General features: G+C 41.1%; 1 protein-coding gene and 1 non-coding gene across 2 annotated transcripts in view; one reads left to right on the forward strand and one right to left on the reverse strand.

Annotated features, from left to right (window-relative positions):
- Nucleotides 1-1756: 1756 nt before the first annotated feature.
- On the reverse strand, nt 1757-1863 carry LOC148852773 (small nucleolar RNA R71). Its single transcript, XR_016100009.1, has one exon. It is a non-coding gene; the product is annotated as a small nucleolar RNA R71 (small nucleolar RNA).
- LOC148852774 (uncharacterized) overlaps nt 1760-25652 on the forward strand; it is a 31010-nt gene continuing 7117 nt past the window's right edge. The window contains exons 1-2 of the mRNA XM_088945851.1: nt 1760-2956; nt 4416-4607. Coding sequence (XP_088801977.1) covers nt 1760-2956; nt 4416-4607 — 1389 coding nt within the window. The remainder of the gene's footprint in view (nt 2957-4415; nt 4608-25652) is intronic.

The following is a 25652-nucleotide window of genomic DNA, read 5'->3' on the forward strand; positions in this document are numbered from 1 at the left end:
TTCAAATCTGACTTTCAGATCTGAAACTCAAATCTGAATTTCAGATCTGAAACTCAAATCTGCTAGATTCAGATCTGAGTTCAGCTAATTGCAGGTCTGCATTCTGCTAGGTTCAGATCTGAGTTCATCTGAACTCAGACCTGAACCTACTCAATTATGACTGATATTTTGATACATCAGACTTGTCTCATGGCTGAAAATGTAGCAAAGAATGAAAGAAATTTGATGTGAACTCAGACTTGGGGTCAGATATGAGTTCAGTTGGTTGCAAATCTGCTAGGTTCAGATCTGAGTTCATCTGAACTCAGACCTGAACCTACTCAATCCTGATGAGAATTTGGCACCCCATTCACAATGTGAGATATCAGATTAGCTTCAGGGATCAAAGGGTAGCAAGGAATGAAAAATATTTGAAAGAATGATATGTAAGCCTTCAGATCTGAACCTCAGATTTGAGCTCAGCTAGTTGCAGATCTGAATACATGTGGGTTCAGATTTGAGTTCATCTGAACTCAAACCTGAACCCACTCTATTCTGATGTGAATTCGGTAGTAACAGCACCATTTGATGCATCAGACTTGCCTCATTGATGAAATATAAGCCATGAATGGTAAAATCAGATCTGAATTACATGAGAATCTGAGGCAGTATGAGTACATGATCTGAAATTTCTTTGAACTTGATGTTTTGTTATCTTTTAAATCTCTTGCACCCGATCTGAATTGATGTTTGGATTAGATCTCTTGCAGCAGTTAACAATACCAAACATTGCAGATCTGATTTTTCAGGTCTTAACAAGTGTTTGATATGCATAAGCTATACAGGTTTGGGCTTCAAATGTAGAGCTTAAAATCCTTAAACCAAGCCTAACTCTGATATCAGCCCTAACGCATCACAGATTTGGTAGATGTATATTGCAGTGTATACCAATGAGTGTGTATGAGATATACAGCTCAGATCTGAATTATTATTTGTTAATTTCTCTGGACTAACAATACCAAAGACTTGTAGATCTGAACTCAACTAAATTGGGTCTGAATTCAGATGTTGCAATCGATGGATGTAGATAAAGGAACCTTGAATAAGATGATTGGTTTAAATCTACTTTTAGTATAATCGGCTTCATTTATTCATGATAGGATGTAGGTTTTTGTATTCCAATAATTCACTTTACATTTTCAGTGTGATAGGATTAGTTATTTATTTTCTTTTGTGAATATTGGCCTTTTTATTGCTTTGACCTTAATAGTTTATGACAAGCAGACCTGAACTGGAAGAGATCCTTTACGACCCGGAGATTGGATGGACTCTCCATGTCCGTTTAAGAGCTGCTAGGCAAGTCAGACAAGAAGCACAAGAAGCTCAAGAAGCTCAAGAAATGGCTGAGCAGAGGACTATGATGGACTATGCCAAACCCACTCTCACTGGAGCTGCCTCTAGCATTATCAGGCCCAATATTGTTGCTAACAACTTTGAGATCAAACCTGCCATCATACAAATGATTCAAAACACGGTGCAATTCTGTGGATTGGCCCACGAAGATCCCAATGCACACATTTCTAACTTTTTAGAAATTTGTGACACCTTCAAACACAATGGGGTAAGTGATGACACCATTAGGTTGAGGTTATTCCCATTTTCTTTGAAGGATAAAGCCAAAGCATGGCTGAATTCATTACCGGCAGGATCAATAGCTACGTGGGACGAAATGGCCAGCCGTTTTCTCTCTAAATATTTTCCCCCTTCTAAAACTGCTAAAATGAGGAATGACATCACTATTTTTTTCCAGCAAGAGGGGGAATCTTTATATGAGTCATGGGAACGATACAAGGAGCTGTTAAGGAGAGTTCCTCACCATGGCCTCCCCATTTGGCTGCAGGTGCAGACTTTCTATAATGGTCTTACTGACTCAAATAAGACCATATTAGATGCTGCAGCCGGAGGATCCATAAATAATAAAACTCCTGAGGTTGCCCATGCACTTATTGAGGAAATGGCAGCCAACAACTATCAATGGCATTCGGAAAGAACTCAAACTAGGAAGCAACAAGGCTTGCATAATGTTGACACTTATACAGCACTATCTGCACAAATAGGAGCACTCAGTAAGAAAATAGATGAAATGCATATAGCTGCCATGCATGTGCAGCCTCTTAATTGTGAATTGTGTGGGGGAGGCCACATCAGTACAGACTGCCAAGTTGGCAATCAGTTCAGACCATCTACTGAACAAGTTGACTATGTCAGCAATTCGTCAAGACAGCAGGGTTACCAGAGTCACCATACTTTTCATCCAGGATGGAGGGGACATTCAAACCAGTCCTGGCCAAATCAACATACTTCCAAGCCGTTCCACCAGACTTATCATCAGCCTGAACCAAAATCCAATTTGGAGGAACTGATGACAAAATTTATAGCAAGTGCAGAAACTAGGTTCCAGAACCAGGAAGCCTCAATCGAAAACCTGGAAAACCAAGTCGGGCAATTGGCACAATTAATCTCTTCCAGACTGTCGGGAACTCTTCCTAGCAACACTGAAGTGAATCCACGAGAGCAGGTGCAAGCTATTACCTTAAGGAGTGGAAAAGAGTTGCCTGAGGTAGAAAAGAAGAATTGGGCTGAACCCAAGGCAGAAACAAGCCTTGGGACTAGACAACAGAAGATGGAACAACCAGAAGCACAACAAGGGATGCACCAACAACCACAAGTTCCATTCCCTAACAGGCTGAAGGAACAAAAATTGGAGAAGGAATTTGGTAAGTTTCTTGAAATATTTAAAAGTTTACATATTAATATTCCTTTTGCTGATGCTTTAGCCCAGATGCCACACTATGCAAGGTTTTTGAAGGAATTATTGGCAAGCAAAAGGAAACTGGGAGATGTGGCTACAGTTGCATTAAATGAGGAATGTTCTGCTATCCTTTTGAACAAGCTGCCTCAAAAATTCAAAGATCCAGTGAGTTTCACTATTCCTTGTACCATTGGCAGTTTAAAAATTGAAAAAGCTTTATGTGACCTGGGAGCTAGCATCAATTTAATGCCATATTCTATCTTCAAGAAATTGGGGTTGAATGAACCCCAACCCACTAGAGTGGCATTACAATTGGCTGATAGATCCATTAGACATCCTAGGGGGATCATAGAAGATGTGTTAGTTAAAGTTGACAAATTCATTTTTCCAGTTGATTTCATTGTGTTAGACATGCAAGAAGATGTGGAGGTCCCGCTTATCCTAGGGAGACCTTTCCTGGCTACTAGGAAAGCAATGATTGATGTCCAACAAGGACAACTCAGCCTTAGGATACAAGATGAGGAGATAATTTTTAAAATGTCTAATGCTATGAAACATGCACCCTCTAGTGATGATTATTGTTTTATGATTGATGCCATTGAATTGACAATTGATGAATGCTTCCAGGTAAGTAGAATAACTGATCTTCTTGAACTCTGCCTCCAGCAGGGAGAACTTGAAGAAGGAGAAAATGAAAAAATAAACCTCATGATAGCATACCTGAACGATAAGCCTCAATTCAAGGGAATGGGGTTTCTTAAATTAGAGAACTTAGGCAAATTGCATAGACCATCAGGTAAGCCATCACTCCAAGAACCCCCACCCTTGAACTGAAGCAATTACCATCCCATTTAGAGTATGTGCTTTCCTTGAGGAACCATCAGATCTCCCCGTGATAATTTCCGTAGCGCTGAATCCCTTACAAAGAGAAAAATTATTAAGAGTGTTGTGGGAACACAAAAATGCTATAGCTTGGAAGGTAGAAGATATCAAAGGCATTAATCCATCAATCTGCACTCACAGAATTTTGATGGAAGAGGACAACAATCCTTCCGTTCAGCCCCAAAGGCGCCTGAACCCCAACATGAAAGAAGTGGTAAAGGCTGAAATAATTAAGTTGTTAGATGCTGGGATCATTTATCCTATTTCTGATAGTTCTTGGCTAAGCCCTGTGCAAGTTGTGCCCAAGAAAGGGGGTATGACTATTGTTCCAAATGAGAAAAATGAACTCATCCCTACTAGAACCGTCACCGGATGGCGTGTGTGTATTGACTATAGAAAATTAAATGAAGCCACCCGGAAGGACCATTTCCCTCTCCCATTTATGGATCAAATGTTGGAGAGGCTAGCCGGGCATGAGTATTATTGTTTCTTGGATGGATATTCAGGGTATAACCAGATACCAATTGCACCAGAAGATCAAGAAAATACCACTTTTACTTGCCCATATGGAACCTTTGCATACCGAAGGATGCCCTTTGGGTTATGCAATGCCCCAGCAACCTTTCAGCGATGTATGATGTCTATATTTTCTGATATGGTTGAAAAATTTATTGAGATCTTCATGGATGATTTTTCAGTTTTTGGCTCTTCATTTGATGCATGTTTGAATAATCTGGAACAGGTGCTTACTAGATGTAAAAAAACACATCTTGTGTTGAATTGGGAGAAATGTCATTTTATGGTGCAAGAAGGCATAGTGCTTGGACACAAGATCTCTCAAAGAGGTATAGAAGTCGACAAGGCCAAGGTGGAGGTAATTGAAAAATTGCCAACCCCAACATCTGTTCGTTCTTTGAGAAGTTTCTTAGGACATGTCGGATTCTATAGGAGGTTTATTAAGGATTTCTCAAAAATTTCCAAGCCATTATCTACCTTGCTTCAGAAAGAAGTGCCTTTTGAATTTTCAACTGAATGCCTTCATGCTTTCAACATCTTGAAAGACAAATTGATCCATGCACCTATCATGGTAGCACCAGATTGGACCCTCCCATTTGAATTAATGTGTTATGCGAGAGATTTTGCTATAGGAGCTGTTTTAGGACAAAGAATGAACAAACATTTTCAGCCAATTTACTATGCTAGCAGAACCTTGACTGGACCCCAACTCAATTACACCACCACAGAAAAGGAGCTGCTAGCAGTAATATTTGCACTTGATAAGTTTCGTTCATATCTGATATTATCCAAGGTTGTTGTCTACACAGATCACTCGGCATTAAGGCACTTTCTTACCAAGCAAAACTCAAAACCAAGACTGATTAGGTGGATCCTTTTATTGCAAGAGTTTGACATTGAGATTAGAGACATGAAGGGTGCTGCAAACCTGGCTGCTGACCATCTCTCTCGGTTGGACACGGTAAGCTCAAAAGAGGAGATAACCAGCAACATTCGAGAAGAATTTTCGGATGAGCAGTTGTACTCAATACATAAATACTCATATCCTTGGTATGTTGATTTTGCTAATTATCTAGCTGCACAAGTCCTTCCTCCTAACCTTTCATATCAACAGAAAAAGAAATTCCTTTCTGATGTAAAATACTATCTGTGGGAGGAACCCTTTTTGTATAAATTGTGTGCAGATCAGATCATAAGGAGATGTGTCCCCAAGGAGGAGATGGAGTCGGTACTCCAATTTTGCCATGATAAAGAAGTAGGAGGTCATTTTGGAGCTAGTCGCACTACAGCCAAGGTTTTGCAATCAGGTTTTTATTGGCCCACACTTTTCAAAGATGCCCATAGGTATGTGTCCACATGTGACAAATGCCAAAGATCGGGAAACATTTCCCGACGGAATGAAATGCCCCTTTCCAATATTTTAATCTGTGAAATCTTTGATGTTTGGGGTATAGATTTCATGGGACCTTTCCCAAGTTCTTTTGGGAATAAGTACATCCTCGTTCCAGTGGACTATGTATCCAAATGGGTAGAAGCCATGGCTTTACCCACAAATGACTCAAGAAGGGTGGTACACATCCTAAAGAAGCTATTCTCCCGATTTGGCACTCCGCGAGCTATAATTAGTGATAGGGGAACTCACTTCTGCAATAGCCAATTTGAGAGGTTAATGTAGAAATATGGAATTACACATAAATTAGCTACCCCTTATCACCCTCAAACCAGTGGCCAAGTGGAGTTGGCTAACAGGGAACTCAAAAGAATTCTTAAAAAGACCGTAGCATCTGCCAGAAAAGATTGGTCCATCAAATTAGATGATACATTATGGGCATACAGAATTGCATTTAAGACACCCATTGGCATGTCCCCCTACAGATTGGTCTTTGGTAAAGCATGCCATTTACCAGTTGAATTAGAACACAAGGCCTATTGGGCTCTTAAATTCTTAAATTTTGACATTCAGGCCACAGGGGCTAAAAGGCGGTTGCAATTGAATGAATTGGATGAATTCAGACTTACCACCTATGAGAATACCAAAGTTTATAAAGAAAGAATAAAAAACTGGCATGATAAGAACTTGCTGAGACGGGACTTTTATGTAGGCCAATAGGTATTGTTATATAATTCCCGTCTCCGCTTGTTTCCAGGTAAGCTGAGATCTAGGTGGTCTGGACCCTTTACCATTTCACAGGTTTTTCCCCATGGGGCTATAGAACTCACCCACCTGGTTCAGGGCACGTTTAAAGTAAATGGTCAGCGCCTGAAACCATATTTAATGGGCGGTACTGTACCCCCTCCATCCACTGTTTATCTTGATAACCAATAATCTTTTATGCTTGCTCATGAACAGGTTAAGGAATCTTTTTGTCATTTATCTTTTTAGAATATTAGTTAGTAAAATAAAGATCTTTTTCTCAAAATTCCAATTCTTTAAGGACTCAGTTCATCATTTTCTTTTCTTCAATTTTCTCTAGTAAGTGTGATCCCCTAACACTACGAACATTGAGGACAATGTTCATCTTAAGTGTGGGGGAGTGAGCCTGAGGCTAGGGTATGGGGGCTGAAACCATGCACCCCAACACACATATGCAGGCAATGACATAACCAAAAAAGACTGGAACCCCTCAAGTTCATTACTATTTATTTGATGATTTTTTTAAGACGGAATTCAATGAGTTGAGGGAGACTGATGTACTTGTTAAGTTTTTATTCTTGTGAATGACCCAATTTGATATATGCATGAGAAAAGGGGAGCTGAATATGCTTTTCAGCATGACTAGCCCTAACTATCTTCATGTGTATGGAAGCCCTTGATTTCATGATTAATGGTCAAGAGAGCTAGTGCACATCTGAAGTGCTGATTCTTGAGGTTCAATAATTGCAAAGAAGGACAAAAGCCCAAATTGACTCCGCTATTCTGAGCTGAATAGTAAAACTAGCAACTTAGAACATGAGTCCTATTTACCTACCTCAAGCAAGTGACCAGTGTGAGATGGAGCATAAGATGCACTCACACCAAAAAAAAAAAAAAAAAAAGAGAGAGAAAAGTGTGAGATGGAGCATAAAATGCACTCACACCGAAAAAAAAAGGGTGAGATGGAGCATAAGATGCACTCACCCCTAGAATTAAGAAATTGTGGTGATAGCTGAGGTTCAAAGGGGCACTCTAAAGTTGAACTCTCATTAAGATTTAGTTACAGATGTGAAACTTAGTGAAATTTGATTATTAACCTTGACAATTAAGGAGCTGATTTATATATGAATTAGGAGTGAAGGGTAGACTATGATGAAATTCATATTCTCCTTTCCTTGGATCTTATACATATCTTAAATAGTAATTTACAAGAATAAGAGTTGAGCACTTACAAAAGTCCCCCGACTACACAATGAATTTCTATTTTAAAAAGTTCACCAGGTAAATGGTAAGAACAAAAGGGGGGAATGTTCAGTTTATGGCTGATGTCCTTGCTTGAGGACAAGCAAAAGCTTAAGTGTGGGGGTATTTGATGAACTTACAATTTATCTATAATTTTTGAGGACTTTAGCATGGATTTTTATGCCGGTTTTATTAATTTTTGCCTTAATTTAGCTTAATGATAAGAATAAGTTCAGGGATAATTTATCCAAGAAAAGGAAAGAAAAACGCAAGAAAAGAAGGTTCAAAAGGACCAATTTCAGTCCAGCCCGGTCGTGAAAGCAAGAGAGAGCACTTCGGCCCAAGAAGAGCAAATGAATTTCTTGAGAAAACCCAAGAAAAGAAAGCCTAGCTATGAGTAGAATTCGGCCCAACAAGGAAAGCCCATTCTCAGCCCAAAAGAGCAGCTCAATGTATATCTATCATGTGCTAAGAGAGAGCCTAAGTGCAGCCCAAATAGCAGCCCTTAGGAGGCTTTCAAGAGAGCTCTAGAAAGTTCAAGAAAGGGGTGTAATACACCCCATTCTAGAGGCTTCAAGAAGGGGCAAGAACCCCCTTGAAAAACTATATAAGGAGGCCTCTAGGAGGGGGGAGAAGTGTTCAATTGCTTGAGAGGAAGGCTCTCCCACTTTTAGAGGTTCGGCCACCTTGAGAGAAGAGAAGAGAACAAGGCTAGGCGCAAGGAAGAAGAAGAAGAAGGGCTGAAGGCAGTTCAAGACAAACAAGCTAGAAGAGAAGGTGAGTTCGAATTGAGGGTTTGTGATTCAAAGATTTTTTGTAATAAATCAATTGTAGTTTCATTCTCTTTTGATTCGAATTCAGTTTCTTTGTTATATTTTCTTTCTTCTTTCTCCTTTTTTCAATTCTTCCTTGATGTATTTCAGCTTGTAAAATTTCAGTTCAGCAATCTAATTCTTTTTGATTCATTCAAATGGTCATGAATTGTACTTGAAGTTTCTTGAATAAGGGTATTATTGTAGATTAATTCGGCCAACTAACCTTCAAAACTCAGATCTGAATTCTCAGATCTGAGATTGCAAGATCTGAATTGCTTGAAAGAGAATTTAGATCTGCAATTTTCAGATTGACCGAATTAATCTACAGCTTGGAATTCCTGGAGTGCTTGAGAGAGACTCTAGGAATTCAGATCTACTATTCAAGAACTGAATTGAGTGCAAGGTTAGAGATAACTTGCACAATTCAGTTGGTGATCAATTCAGATTTGAATTGATGCCTTAGAAGTGTTTGAAGAAATGCATGCATGGGGATTAGATTCTTGCTAGAGATAGAAGAACCACCACTCATGCATAGGATGAACATGCGCTTGAGAGAGGCTGTTCATGACCTTGGGGTTTCACCAACCCAAGGCTCAATCATGATTTATTCGAATGATCCAAATTGATAGATTGCTGAATTCTGAGATTGACATTTACTGCTTACTCTTCTAACCTGATTTGAAGGCAATTGGGCCAATGATTTAGATAGATTTTAATTTAGGATTTTTTAGCTTTCATTAAAGTTTTGATTTATTTGTTGATCAGATAAAAAGTGCTCAATTTAGTATTGGTAATTGTTTCCTAAATCCTCATGGGAATGATACTTCACTCACTACTTTATTACTTGAACGGCTAGTGCACTTGCTAGTGTCACAATGAGCCACACATCAGCGGCACTGGAAGGAGAATTCGCAGATATGAAAATCGCTATCAGCGATTTGTAGTTTATGAAACTGCAAACAGTGAACTAACCTCTGTTTTGCAGGATGGAGTGTGCGAACAGCCCTACTTGACTGATTTGTGTTTTTCTTTATTAGTATTAATTTCAGATCATTAATCTTGAATTAAAAATCAAACCCAAACCAATTCGAACCAGATTTGGACCAAATCAATTGGATTGAATCTATGGTTCGATGGGGGCTTGTTTCAGTCATGTTTTCTCCCACTTTTGGGTCAGGGATTGATGTTTAATTGCAAGTATTCATTCAGCCCAACCTATAAGGCCCAATTTTAAATTGTTAAAACTGCAAAAGCCCACCATTCGAATGAAATCTATATGGGCCGAACTACTAACTGCTATTCAGCCCATATACCTAGATAATATTAAATGTTAATATTATGGACCTTTAAATGGGCTTTAAAATGGGCTTTACAGATATCTAATTGATTGGATCAATTCTTCTTGCATGTGATGTATGGATGTGTGATGTGCTGCGTTCATGGGCCATATGCACTTGGCCCATGCAGATACGATAGTGGCTCTTGCGCACACCATGGATAAATGCACATCATTTCCATGGTGTCCCTTATGGTCAATGGATGACCTTCCCTTTTTTGTGGGCCCCACAACCCTAAAAAGGACACGTGTAGAAACCCTAGCCGAATTGGCCCACCAGAAATCTGGTTTTATGAAAGCCAGTGGGAGCCACTCAAGTTTGACCTAAAACTAGGGCGTAACTTGTTCCCTCCTAAAATATGAGTGCATGTGATAGGGAGATCCATATGATGGACTCTCTAAAGGCCTTCCGTCATTAGCATGAAGACGGGTCCTTCAAGTGATGAGTGGAAGGGGCTTCACCAGAAAATGGGAATGTTGGATTGTTTCATATGATGATAGGGACGTCATAGACCGATGTGGGAGGGGCTTCACCAGAAAATGGGAACTCTCACGGTACCTTGGCGTGGTTGAATATGATGGGTGAGCACTCACTAGACAAAAGGGTTTACTCATAAATGACTATAAACCTTGTCTGACAGAGGCCAAAGGGAAAGCTCATGTAATGAGTGGATATGATCCTTCACAGAAAGGTGGTGGGGTTATGCAGCTAAAACAATTGGCTCCATGCACCCTATGTGGTTTCCAACATTTCCAGAGACATAATTGTTGTTGTCTCCATCACTGAGATAGGAGGAAAATCCCGGTGATGAACAAATGGAAATGGGACATAGATTAAAAGCCTTATCTATGTAGATGACATGAATCAAATTAGGTTGTGGACTGATGTCTTGCTATTTTACCAGAAAATGGCTAATGGACAATTCGCCAAGCTTCTTGATAACAACAAACTTAAATGCCCTAATTACACTAACTGGTACCGTAACCTTATGCTGGTACTGACTTCTGAAAAATTGGATAAAGTTACCAAAAACCCTGCCCCAGAGCGTCCGAGTGATCAGGCTTCTGAGGCCCGTAGAAGGGACTACCTTGAGTGGGAGGGAAAGAACTCCTTAGCCTGCTATTATATCATAGCTTCTCTAGACAATCCAATACAGAGGCAGTTCGATCAGATCGAACTAGACAAAGACATATTGGACAGTCTGAAAACTATGTACGAATAGAAAAATCGTTCTACTCGGTAGAAGGTCTTGAAGTAGTTCAAGACCGCTCAAATGACCAAGGGACAACAAGTGCATGGCCATTGTCTTCGGATGATGGAATACATAAACGAGCTGGAAGCTCTAGGGTCCAGGCTAGACCACGTCACCATGGTAGACGCCATTTTGAATTCTTTACCTCTGTCCTACAATCAGTTTATCATGAATTATAACATGAATAAGCTGAACGTCAGCTTACAAGAGCTCAACAATATGTTGCAATGAGCTGAGGAACTGATTTGTAAGGATGAGCCCATCGCCATGCTTATGGAAGCAGGAAAGCGTGGCAAGAAGAGGTGGACAAAGAAGAAGCCCCAGAAAAAGGGCAACAAATCCAAGAAACAGAAGAAGGACAAGGCATCCAATGCCTGTCACCATTGTCACCAGACCGACCACTGGAGAAGGAACTATCCTACCTACCTGGAATCCAAGGAAGGTAATCTTGAATCCTGTGTCATAGAAACCAATTTGTTGGTTACTTCTGCTTCTTGGTGTATTGACTTTGGGGCTTCGACTCATGCATGTAACACATTGCAGGGTTTCAGAATAAGCTGAAGATTGAGTGAGGGAGAGGTGACGCTCTTCTTGGGAACTTCTGCAAGCATTGCAGCTACGACCATCGGAATTGTAGAATTGTTTTTTAGAGAAGGATCACGTGTACTTAAAGATTATCTTTATGTACAAAATTTAAGGAGAAATTTGATTTCTGTCTCAAAATTGTGTGCCGATGGATATTCTGTTTTATTTAGTAATACGATTACTATTAAAAGAAATAATGAATTCATCGCATACGGGGAACTAGAGAACGGTCTCTATGTTCTACATCCTTCTCTAGAAACCAATGTAGCCGAAACTACGTCGGTTAACGTTCCAAAGTGAACTCGTGATACCGTTAGTCCCATGTGTCTATGGCATTACCATCTTGGCCATATTGGTATTGACCGAATCACAAGGTTGGTAAAGGATGGTCCTTTGGATTTTCTAACTGTAGAAGATCTTTCCACCTGTGAGCCTTGCCTTCATGGTAAGATGACAAAATGGCCATTCGGCGGAAAGCCTGAAAGATGTACAGGCAAGCTTGACCTCATACATTGTGATGTATGTGGGCCCCTGAATGTTAGGAGTCATAACCAACACGTATACTTCATCACCTTCACCGATGATTATTCACGGTATGGTTACGTGTACCTAATGAGACACAAGTCTGAATCCTTTGAAAAGTTCAAGGAGTTTAGACAAGAGGTTGAGAAATAGTTGGGGAGAGAAATTAAGACCCTTCGATCCGATCGAGGTGGCGAGTATCTCTTTGATGAATTTAGGTACTACCTAAAGGTCAATGGGATAGTATCACAGTTAGCTCCTCCTCCTACACCACAACTTAACGATGTTTTAGAGAGGAGGAATAGGACCTTACTTGATATGGTCCATTCACTTCTCACACACTTGGAGTTACCCACATTCTTTTGGGGATACGCATTAGAGACTGCGATTTACATGTTTAATAGGGTTCCAACCAAATTGGTTTCGAGCACTCCATTTAAACTTTGGACTGGAAAGAAACCATGTGTCAGACACTTGAAGGTTTGGGGTTGTTTGATACATGTTAAAAGAACGAGCTCGGACAAATTGGAATCCCGAACCAGCCATTGCCTATTTGTAGAATACCCCAAAAGCTCTATGGTCTATCTATTTTATGACCCGGGAGAACAAAAGGTGTTCTGTAGTTGGAATGCCCATTTCTTGGAGGGGGATTACATCCTAAACAATCATCATCAGGAAATTGTTCTTGATGAGGAGAGCTTAGGAGTAGTGGGAGATGTCCCACATGTTCTAGGTAGTGACCAACCTAGAAGATCTACCCAGGTATCCAGGCCACTAGTCCGTTATGGTTATGACCAGGATAGTTACCTGGTGGAAGCCTTGACTAGTGAGGAAGATCCTTGACTTACGCAGAAGCTATGTTGGACATAAATTCCAGGAAGTGGGTAGATGCCATGAGAGCTGAGATGGACTCAGTGGAGGCCAATGGAGTCTGGACTCTAGTATATTCGCCCGCCGGGGTAAAAGCAATTGGTTGCAAATGGATCTATAAGAGGAAGAAGGGCCTTGATGGCAATGTTGAGACCTACAAGGCTCGCTTGGTGGCAAAAGAGAATACTCAGAAAGAGGGCATTGATTATGAGGAAACCATTTATCCCATGGCCATGCTTAAATCCATTATGATCCTGCTAGTTGTAGCATCATACCATGACTATGAGATTTGGCAAATGGATGTCAAAACCGCATTCCTGAATGGAGATCTTACTGAAGATATCTACATGCAGCAGTCGCAGGCTTCATTGCTGCTGGTCAAGAACACATGGTATGTAAACTTAATAGATCCATATATGGACTTAAGCAAGCTTCTAGGTGTTGGAACATTTGGTTTGACTCTGTCGTCAAAACATTTGACTTTGAGCATAACTCGGATGAGCCCTGTGTATATAGGAAGTCAAGTGGGGATAAGTTATGTTCTTGGTTTTGTATGTAGATGATATCCTACTCATTGGGAATGATGTGGGAATGTTGACCTTGGTCAAAGTATGGCTTTCACAGAAATTCTCCATGAAAGATCTTGGAGAAGCGTCTAACATACTGGGTCTTTGACTCTATAGAGATAGATCGGAGTGGATAATAGGATTATCCCAATCTGCTTACATTGACAAAATTGTCAAAAGGTACAACATGGAGAACTCCAAGAAGGGAAACGTTGCTTTCAGGCACAGAGTTTCTCTCTCCAAGAAGATGTCTCTAAAGACATCTGAGGAGATCGAGGACATGAAGAATGTTCCCTATGCCTCAGCCGTGGGGAGCATCATGTATGCCATGCTGTGCACTCACCCTGATATTGCTCACACGGTGAGTGCAGTAAGTAGATTTCAGGCCAACCTAGGGCAGGAGCATTGGATCGCTGTAAAATGCATACTTAAGTACCTTCGTAGGACAAAAGAGTTTTGTCTAGTATTCGATGGTACATTACTATAGATCCAAGGGTATACAGATGCCAATTTCTAGTCAGACCCTTATGATAGAAAGTTTACATCTGGTTATGAATTCATGATAGGATCGTGTGCTGTTTGCTAGAAAAGCAGCAAACAGGGGTCCATGATGGATTCCACAACCGAAGCCGAATACATTGCCGCAAGTGAGGCTGCCAAGGAAGCCACGTGGATGAGGAAGATCATCCAAGAGTTGGGAGTAGTTCCAACCAGCACATCACCCATCCCGTTGTTGTGCGACAACAATGGGGCCATTGCTCAGGCTAAGGAGCCACGAGCCCACTCGAAGTCCAAGCACATCGAGAGGAAGTACAACGTATTGCGGGAGATTGTTGGTAGAGGGGATATCCTGATTCAGAAGGTGGATTTAACAGAGAATGTTGCAGATGCATTGGCTAAGCCATTGACAAAGAAAGTGTTTGAGAAACACGTGGAAAGTATGGGACTCCGGCTTATTGCAGATTGGACCTAAGTGCAAGTGGGAGCTGTTAGACAATTTTGTATGCCCTTAGCTCCAATCAGTTTGATGTACTTATGAGATTTATTGTAAATGAAAAAAGTGCATATTTGATTCATGTCATGTGGTGTGTTTCTGTGTAATACCCTTAAAACCGGACACTTATGAGACTTGTGTTGGTTTAGAACATTCACAGCCAGTGGGTCGATCTGGGGAGACCTATCCTGATAAGGCTGACACTGATGTACCACCAAGTCGGTTGGGGTGGCCTGTCTTTGCCACCAGGGTGAGACCCGAGGTACATGTGGTGTGGGATCACCTTGAGACCTTGAACCGGACCAAAATTCTAGTATTGTCCTGGACCTTGGCGATTAGTGGGAAAAATTGGAATGTTACACCTGACCCCTAGACTCGATTATGGTACCGCACAAGGTGGCGGATTGGGCCATCTTTGATATACCAATCAGTGAGACCCTTAGAGGGGGTCAAAACCTGGATATGTTGAGATGGTTCATTAACCCATCTGAGTGGGTGATCATAGTGACAGGATCGGCCCCTTTGTCGGACAAAGGTAATGATCGAAGAAATGCACTCTCTCTGATGGAAACCAAAACTGTCGATAGTTGATTTCAATCATTGAAATTTTGTTTTGCAAAATATATTTATGCGATAATATATATATATATATATATCTATATATATATATATATATAGGTTTCCAAATTTGTTTGCAAAAGGTTTTAATCCCTGGGGTCCATGTAAGAGGAGAGTGCATCATTGTACCTTGCAGTTGGGGAGATGTCGTCCCTTTTCGGGCAGTGTTTGATCATTATGGGCTGAGAGGTTAAGTGTAAGGCCATTGAAGGTTAAACTTGATGGGCTAATCTTGCATCTGCCCACAGTCCTTGGGTGTTACAAGGTGGCTTGGCCCAAGGACCACTTAGTGTAAGTGTTGGGCCCATAGAGTCCATATGATGGGCTCAAGGGGTTCACTGGGCTTTCCAGTGAATTCGGCTAAGCCTTGTGACAGAGGCTGGGCCGAACCCTTGTGGCTGATGTGCAGATCAATGTTTGGTTCCCACACCATACAGAGAAAGCCCAACTAGGTAGCAATTTGGAAGGCTTAAGTAATCATATACATTTAATGAGCCAAAAGCCCAATACGAGCTGGGCTAATTAGATTAGCTTGAATGGGGTGGATCTGAGATGTGGACCAGCTTTAAAGCATAAGGGAAAGTTCCTATCCACTCACTAAGAGTCCATATTTGAATACGATTCAATATTGGAAACTCCTAATTAGATTAGGAGGGCGGATCATGATCTGTAGATTTGATAAGGACTCTACCTTATCACTTAAGGGGGGATCAACATCTCCTAATAGGATTAGGAGCTGATCCCTTTAGCATTATAAAAGGTGGAGGGGGCAACAGCCTCTAAAGACACTCATCTGAGATATAAATACCACACAGAAGAGAGAGATTAGCATACAGTGAGACAGTGCCAATTTTCTCTCTGCCACCTCCTTCCTTTTGCCACCGCCATTAGCAGTTCATCTCCACTCACGTGGGAGTTATCAAGAAGTGTTCTTGGTTTCAGTTCTTCGTGAAAGAATTGAAAAGAAGTTGTGCTCACCTGTCGTCCAGTGGGTTCTTTCGAAGGATCCAGTTCTTGTGAAGAACGTTGCTGATTTTGCTCCGTCCTACATTGCGCCATTTTTAGTGGGAGCAGTCTTTGGTGACTTTTATGGACGTGAACACCTTCGTTGGGGATACTAATTCTCTGTATCAGGTATTTCCCTCTCCTACTATTTTGTTCAGATCTATTTCGGTTCTTGATTCAAGATTGATCCTTGAAAATTAGTTTTCTAAAATAGGGAATGTGATTCCTAGTTGTAGGAAGGAAAGAAATTTTTGAAATTCGTTGATTCTATTCTGCTTTATCCCGGTGTCATTTCAATTCCCAGTTGTAGCGAGACTAAAAATTAGCAACTTCCTAAAACTCTAACTTCCTAAAAGTCTATATGCACAAAATTAGCAACTTCCTGAAACTCTAACTTCCTAAAAGTCCATATGCACAAAATCTTTCTAAATATCTTACAATATCTCTATTAGGCTGCAAGGTGGAATTGATTATCGCCCTTTCGAACCATGATGTCAGTCGAGCTCTTGCCCTCAAACTAGTAGGCAATTTAAGAATCCAAGGGCCACTTCCCACGAGCCGTAGACTCATTGATAGGAGATTTGAAAACACGCATCTCCTCTGCCAACTCTGTGTGCAAGTTAGAATGGCTGCTCAGGATGGATTCCGCATATTGAAGATGCTGAGCAGAAATGGTTCCTCCGAATGGAAGAGCATGTAGAGTGGCAACATCCTCTATGGTGATGCCGAATTCACCAAAAGCACCAACGAATTGTATGGCAGCACCAGTAAGAAAGAAGTGGCATCATGTAACTAACCCCTTCCTTGCCGGGAAGGTCCAAGAAATAGTACTGGAGAAGTTCAACATGAAAGAAAGGTAGGATCCATCTAATGGATGCCATAAAGGTTGCGGAATGGGTGGGCAAATTTCAAAAATTTCCTACCTTCTCCCAACAGGGAATCATATTCCCTAAATTTAGAATACAATATTCAAGGATCCTACTTGAACCATAACCAAACCAGATCTGTACCAAAAGATAAATGGGAGGAATATACCTAATCCGGAGAAGCAGTATCTCCCAAAGTTGGTGTTCATGCCCAAAGAATGCTCCAAGATCCGTTCCTGCTGAAGATGACACAACTGTGGATGGAACAGAACCAGCAGGGTGCGTCCTACACACTGGATCCTTCACAAGAATCCTCTGGAAACACTAAACACTGAATCCTTTTAGTCTTTGTTGCAAGACTAATGTCAAGAACAAATTTCTTGACTTTCTTTTTCTACAAAGATCTAATCTTGCAAAAACAGATGGCGGCGGCAGGAGGAGAAATCTAAAGGCGAAAAGGCTGAACTGCCTTTTTTTCTTTTTCTGGAGTATGAAATGAGATCCTATCTCAATTCGTAGGAGATGTCCTATATCTCTTCAAGGTGGTTCAAAATCTGATATTTCTCTTTTTTTTTTGGGGTTTCTCCTCCTTTCTTCTTGATTAAGAATCCTCCTAATTAGGAGTTATCCCAATCCAAATCAGTATTTGGATAGGGGATAATCTTAATCCTATCTGCAGATAAAGTTAGCTTATTCCTGATCTTATCTGGAAGTTACCAGATTCAAATCTAATTTGAATTTGGTCTCCAAGAGTGGATAAGGCTAAAGGCCCAATCCTTTTACTAACATTAATCTCAGATTCGCCCCAAGGATGGGTGATCATATCAGCCCACCTCGAAATGGGCTTCTGGCCCATTAAGTGTTCAGTGTCTAATTACTTTCCAATATACTGCCCAGTTGGGCTTCTTTGTATGGCGTGGGACCCAAGCATTGATCTACACACCAGCCACATGGGTTCGGCCCAGCCTTTAATACAAGGCCCAGCCGAATTCACTGAAAAACTCAATGAACCCCTTGACTCCATCATATGGACCCTATGGGCCCAACACTTACATTAAGTGGTCCCTGGGCCAAGCCATCTTATAAAAACCCAGGGACTGTGGGCAGGTGCAAGATTAGCCCATCAGGTATTATCCTCAATGGTCTTACACTTAACCTCTCAGCCCTTAATGATCAAGCACTGCCCGAGAAGAGAGGACCTCTCCCTCGGCTGCAAGGAACAGTGCCGCACTCTCCTCTCACATGGATCCCGGGAATTAAAACCATTTGCAAACAATTTGAAACCATACATATATATATAAATATATTAATTTTGCAAAACAAAATTCCAACGATTGAAATCAACTGCCGGCAGTTTGGTTTCCATCAGAGAGAGTGCATTCCCGATCATTACCCTTTGTCCGACAAAGTGGCTGATTCTATCACTATGATCACCCACTCAGATGAATTCTCAAACTGCCCCAACATACCCAGGTTTTGATCCCCACTAAGGATCTCACTGATTGGCATATCAAAGGCAGCCTGATCCAACACCTAGTGAAGTGTCATAATCGAGTCTAGGGGTCAGGTGTAACTTTCCAGTATATATGCCTAAGCTGAGTAGTTCACCGATGACTTGAAGTCGTCCATCTTCAGTTCATGGCGCTACACTTGTTGATATAGACACATCAACTTCTTCCCCTCCATGACATCATACTCACCATCTTTTCCCCTTGACACTGGCATAGGAGGCTAAAAACCTTTCCTACAATCAGCCATACTAGCAGACTTGTGCTTGGAAAGAAGGTTTGCAGTGTCAACAACCCTTACAAAGTCTAGAAAAGGACACTCGGATTTCACAGACTTCTTTTGTCCATGGGGAGCCATTTGTAACATAGACAGGAAGAGCAAAGGTAGCAAAGAAGGAAAGATAAACACAAGGCAAAAAAGAACATACATAAAGGCACTAATAGAACTCAAAGAAGAAAACATGGTAAAGTATAACAAAGGACCAAGTGGCATCCTTTATAGAGGCTTCACATGGGTCTGGTAGTCCAAATGACTCTGTGGAAGACTGAATAAAATGATTATCAGTTACCCACCGTCATTCGAAAAAGTTGGACTGTTACAATTACACTATTGCTCTTAAAATGGGTGGGGCAGCCGATAGGCTAATTTAAGTCATTGCCACATCACCAGGTTGTTAAACTGAATCAGATAACCACCAATCTTGAACCATACACGACCCATCACACATAAATGTAAATTGATAGTTATATGTGAAGAATGATGAAGAATCATGCTGCGACCACACCGCCATCACACATCATAAGGAGAGAAAGAGACATGTCACACCTTAACGAAGCCCTCTAGAAACCAAAGCACTACGAGTTGGGAATTATCACCAACACACAAGGGGGCTGAAAACTTCACCCACACAATCAAAATACCCACCATGTTCCTTGATAGAAAATGCTATGCCAAAAGACAAGGGGGTTAAAAATCAAACCGTAGCCAAAACTGTCTTTGGCAAAGCACTTCTTGTTGAGAAACAAGGGGTAAAAATCAAATTACAACCACAATCTCCCCTGACAAAGAATCGCTTAGTGAGAACAGGGGGCTGGAAGACAAATTATTAGATAGAAATTGTTTTTTGACAAACTACTTCCCAGTGAGAAGTAGGGGCTTGAGAACTTTGCCAAATGGTTAAAATACTGAAATGCTTCTCGATAGAAAGCACTTTATCAAAAGACAGGGGGGCTGAGTTGAGAGATCCATCATATGGATGGCCGAACCCTACAGGAAGGTAGGTCAATTTTTCAAAAACTTCTCTCTCACATGTGGGAATCACATTCCCAGTTTTAGAAAAACTACATTTTTCAAGGATCAATCTTGAACCAAGAACCGAACCGGATCTGAACCAAAATAGTAGGAGAGGGATATACCTGATATGAAGAAATAATATATTCCAATGGAGGTGTTCACGCCCAAGAAGAGAACCCGTGATACAGTTAATCCCACGTGTCTGTGGCATTACCAACTTGGTCACGTCGGTGTTGACCGAATCACAAGGTTGGTAAAGGATGGTCCTTTGGATTTTCTAACCGTAGAAGATCTTCCCACCTATGAGCCTTGCCTATAAGGCCAAATGATGAAATGGCCATGTAACGGTAATCCTGAAAGATGTACAGGCACACTTGACCTAATACATATTGATGTATGTTGTCCCCTGAGTGTTAGGACATGAAATTAACATGTATATTTCATCACCTTCACAGATGATTTCTCACGATATGGTTACGTGTACCTAATGAGACACAAGTCTGAATCCTTTGAAAAGTTCAAAGAGTTTAGACAAAAGGTCGAGAAACAGTTAGAGAGGGAAATTAAGGCCCTTCGATCAGATCGAGGTGGTGAGTATCTATCTAACGAATTCAAGGACTACTTAAAGGACATTGGGATAGTATCACAATTAGCTCCTCCTGCTACACCACAACTTAACGGTGTTTCAGAGAGGAGGAATAGGACCTTATTGGATATGGTCCGATCACTTCTCATACACTCAGAGTTACCCACATCCTTTTGGGGTTACGCATTAGAGACTGCATTTTATATGCTGAATCGGGTTCCAACCAAATTGGTTCTGAACACTCCATATGAACTTTGGACCAGAAAGAAATCAAGTGTCATACATTTGAAGATTTGGGTTGTCCAGCACACGTTAAAAGAACAAGTGCAGACAAGTTGGAATCCAAGACCAGCCCTTGCCTATTTGTAGGTTACCCAAAAGGCTCTGTAGGTTATCTTTTTTCTAACCCAAGTGAGCAGAAAGTGTTCTGCAGTCGAAATGCCCAATTCTTGGAGACCGATTACATCTTGGACACCCATCGTCAGGAAATTGTTCTTGATGAGGAGAGCTCAGGAGCAATGGGAGATGTCCCACAAGTTCTAGGTAGTGACCAACCTAGAAGATCCACTCGGGTATCTAGGCCACCAGTTCATTATGGTTATGACCAGGATAGTTACCTGGTGGAAACCTTAACTAGTGAGGAGGAACCCGTGACTTATGCGGAAGCTATGTTGGACATAGCTTCCCAGAAGTGGGTGGAGGCAATGAAAGCAGAGATGGACTCAATGGAGACCAATGGAGTCTGGACTCTAGTAGATCCACCCTCTGGGGTAAAAGCAATCGGTTGCAAATGGATTTACAAGAGGAAGAAGGGCCCCAATGGTAGGGTTGAGACCTTCAAAGCTGGTTTGGTGGCGAAAGGGTACACTCAAAAAGAGGGCATCGATTATGAGGAAACTTTTTCGCCTGTGGCCATGCTTAAATCCATTAGGGTCCTGCTAGATGTAGCAGCATACCATTATTATGAATGGAGATCTTACTAAAGATATCTATATACAGCAGCTGCAAGGCTTCTTTGCTGTAGGTCAGGAAAACATGGTATGTAAACTTAATAGATCCATTTATGGACTTAAGCAAGCTTCTAGAAGTTGGAACATCCATTTTGACTTTGCTGTCAAATTATTTGACTTTGAGCTTAATCCGGATGAACCCTGTGTTTACAAGAAGTACAATGGAGATAAGGTTGCCTTGTTGGTTCTGTATGTAGATGGCATTCTACGAATTGGGAACGATGTAGGAATGTTGACTACGATGAAAGTATGGCTTTCACAGCAATTCTCCATGAATGATCTTGGAGAAGCCTCCTATATACTGGGTCTTCGACTCTATAGAGATAGATCGAAGCAGATAATAGTATTATCCCAATCTTCCTACATTGACAAAATAGTCAAAAGATATAGCATGGAAAACTCCAAGAAAGGAAATGTTCCTTTCAGGCATGGAGTCAATCTCTCCAAGAAGATGTCACCCAAGACTTCTGAGGAGATTGATGGCATGAAAGACGTTCCCTATGCCTCTGTTGTAGGGAGCATCATGTATGCCATGATGTACACTCGTTTTGACATTGCTCAAGCAATGAGTGTAGTAAGCAGATTTCAGGCCAACCCAGGGTAAGAGCACTGGACTACTGTGAAAAACATACTTAAATACCTTCGAAGGACAAGAGTCTACATCTGGATATATTTTCACGATAGGATCGTGTGCTGTTTCTTGAATGCCAACAAACAGGGGTCTTGAGTAGCAAATTAATAGTCCACAACCCAAGCCGAGTGCATTGCCGTAAGTGAGGTTGCCTTATGAATGAAGGTGTTCATTCCTGAATTTGGATTTTAGCACATCACCCATTCCACTTTTGTATGACAACACTAGACCTACGGGAGGATGAAATTAAGAGGTAGCATCAGTGGAGAATGTGGTAGACCCATTGACTAAGCCACTATCACAGAAAGTGTTTGAGAAACACATGGAAAGCATGGGACTCCGACTAGTACCTGATTTGACCTAAGTGCATGTGGGAGTTGTTAGACAGTTTTGTATGCCCTTAGCTTCAATCAAAATGATGTACTTTATGAGTTTATTGTAAATGAATAAAAGTGCATATTTGATTCATGTTCCCTTGGTTTGTTTCTGTGCAATACCCTTAAACTGGACACTTAACGAGACTCGTGTTAGTCTAGAATGTTCACAGCCAGTGGGTCGGTCTGGGGAGACCTATCCTGACAAGGCTGACACTGTGGTACCACCAAGTCGGTTGGGGTGGTTTGTCTCAGCTACCAGGGTGAGACCCTAGGCACATACAGTGTAGGATTGATTGAATCTTTGAACTTGACTAGATTTCCAGTATTGCCCTAGACCTTGGAGATTGATGGGCAAAATTGGAAAGTTACACCTGACCCCTAGACTCGATTATGATACTGCACTAGGTGTTGGATTAGACTATCTTTGATGTACCAATCAGTGAGATCCTTAGCGGGGGTCAAAGCCTGGGCTTGTTGGGACAGTCCGGGAATTCATCTGAGTGGGTGATCATAGTGACAGAATCAGCCCCTTTGTCGAACAAAGGTAATGATCGGGGATGCACTCTCATTGATGGAAACCAAGACTGCCGGCAACCGATTTCAATCGTTGAGATTTAGTTTGCAAAATATATTTTATATGAGATATAAAAGTATATATATTAAGGTTTTGAAATGATTTGCAAAAGGTTTTAATTCCCGGGATCCATATAAGAGAGAGTGCAACACTGTTCCTTGCAGCCGAGGGATAGGTCCTCTCTTGTCGGGCAGTGTATGATCATTATGGGCTGAAAGGATGAGTGTAAGACTATTGAGGATAATACCTGATGGGATAATCTTGCATCTGCCCACAGTCCCTGGGTGTTACAAGGTGGCTTGGCCCAAGGACCACTTAGGGTAAGTGTTAGGCCCATAGAGACCATGAGATGGTTTTCAGGGGGTGCACTGTCCATAACAGTGTATTCGGCCAAGCCTTGTAACAAAGGCTGGGCCGAACCCTTGTGGCTGATGTGTAGATCAATGTTTGGGTCCCACACCATACAAGGAAGGCCAACTGGGCAGCAGTTTGGAAGGCTAAGTGAATACATAACCTTAAATGGGCCTTAAGCCCATTTCGAACTGGGCTAATTTGATTAGTCACTTAAAGGGGCGAATTCTAAGATGGATCAACTGATAGGATTGGGCCTAGACCCTATCCACTTAGAGAGTCCAAGATCTGAAAAAGATTTAGATTTGGAAGCTTTTTAATTAGATTAGGAGATGGCTGATCTAATCTACAGATAAGATAAGGGTTATCCCTTATCACTTAAAGGGACTTCTAATCCAAATATGATTTGGGTTAGCAACTCCTAATGGGATTAGGAGCTGATCCCTTTAAGTCTATAAAAGGAAGAGGAGGTGACAGCCTTTAGACATGCAATGCAATCCACAGATCCTTGTCTCCGGAGCTGAGATTTTTAGAAGAGAGAATTCTGCACCTTGCAAATACTCTTTTGCCGCCTCCTTCCTGTAGCCGCCGCCTCCAACAGTTCGATCTCCAGTTCTTGGGAGAAATCAAGATTTGATCTTGATACCAATCTTTTGGAGAAAAGGTTGGTGGGAGTTGTATTCACAAGCCGTCTAGTTGATTCTTGCGAAGGGTCAAGTTCTTTTGGAAGAACACAGCTGATTCTACTCCACCCTGTATTGTGTCATCTTTAGTGGGAGCAGATTTCGGATCCTTCCTTGGGTGTGAACACCTCCATTGGGAGATACTGCTTCTCTGTATCAGGTATTATCCCTCCCTACTCCTTTTGGTTCAGATCTGGTTCAGTTTATGGTTCAAGAATGATCATTGAAAATATGATTTTCTAAATAGGGAATTCGATTCTCAGTTGAAGGGAGAGAAAAATTTTTGAAATTTGCCCCCTTATTCCGCAATCATTGGGCGTCCATGTGATGGATTTCTTATCCCTTCACTCAAATCCATTGTGAATCTACGATGAACTCAAAGCCATCACAGATCAGTGATGAATGAAGAAACATAATGATTGATCAATGCCAATTGTGATAGGATGCCCAGTAGGATTAAGAGAGACATATAAGATTAGTATTGACATCATCCACACAATGTCTATTTAGGATACTTGCAAAAGGATGTAGCATACACATATTATGAGAATCATCAGACGAAAGGAAACCTCATACTAGAGAAATCTCATAAGACACATGGTGAAACCTTAGCAGTGTCCCCTTGAAAACTGACACAAAATCAAAGATCCCCTTTCTAAGTGAGAATCAAACTCTTTTGACTATTTTCTTTCGGGACCTCGGAGTCTCTCCCTATAAAGGGAGACATAAATCATAACGAATGGGGCACTTTGTCAATTAGAGCCCTTAGCCTACCCTTTGCCCTCAGTCTTTCTTCGTCTTTCAAAGAGACCTCTGCACGTAGCTTTACAACCACACTCATAATTGGGTTGTTCAACACATGACAAAAAGACAAGTGTGGACAAATTGGAATCCAAATCAGTCATTTCCTATTTGTAAGCTACCCTAAAGACTCCATAGGGTATCTCTTCTATGACCCACGAGAACAAAAAGTGTTTGTCAGTCAAAATGCCTACTTCTTGGAAGAGGACTACATCTTGAACAATCATCATCAAAAAATTGTTCTTGATGAAGGGAGCTCAAAAGTAGTGGGAGATAATCTACTGGTTCCAAATAATATCCAACCTAGAAGATCTACCAAGGTTTCTATACCTCTAGTTCATTACAACTATGATCAAGAAAATTACTTAATGAAAGCTATGGACGGTTTAGAAGATCTCGTGACTTATATGGAAGATATGTTAGGCATATACTCCCTGAAGTGGGTAGATGCCATGAATGTCAAGATGGACTCGATGAAAACCAATGGAGCTTGGACTCTAGTAGACTTACCCCCTATGAAAGCAATCAGTTGCAAGTGGATTTACAAGAGGAAGAAGGACCTTGATGGAAAAGTTGAAACCTATAAAGCTCGTCTTGTAGTGAAAGGGTACACTCAGGAAGGAGTCGATTATGAGGAGACCTTTCATTGGTGGCCATGCTCAATTCCATTAGGATACTACTAGCTATACTTGCACACTATGACTATGAAATTTGGAAAATGGATGTCAAAACAACGTTCTTGAATGGATATCTTACTGAAGATATCTATATATAGCAGCCTTAAGGCTTTGTTACTAAGGGTTAAGAATACACGGTGTGTAAGCTGAATAGATCCATTTATG

This window comes from Nelumbo lutea, chromosome 5 (assembly GCF_056320005.1).
Source record: "Nelumbo lutea isolate HS-2025 chromosome 5, American lotus-T2T, whole genome shotgun sequence".
NCBI lineage: Eukaryota > Viridiplantae > Streptophyta > Magnoliopsida > Proteales > Nelumbonaceae > Nelumbo > Nelumbo lutea.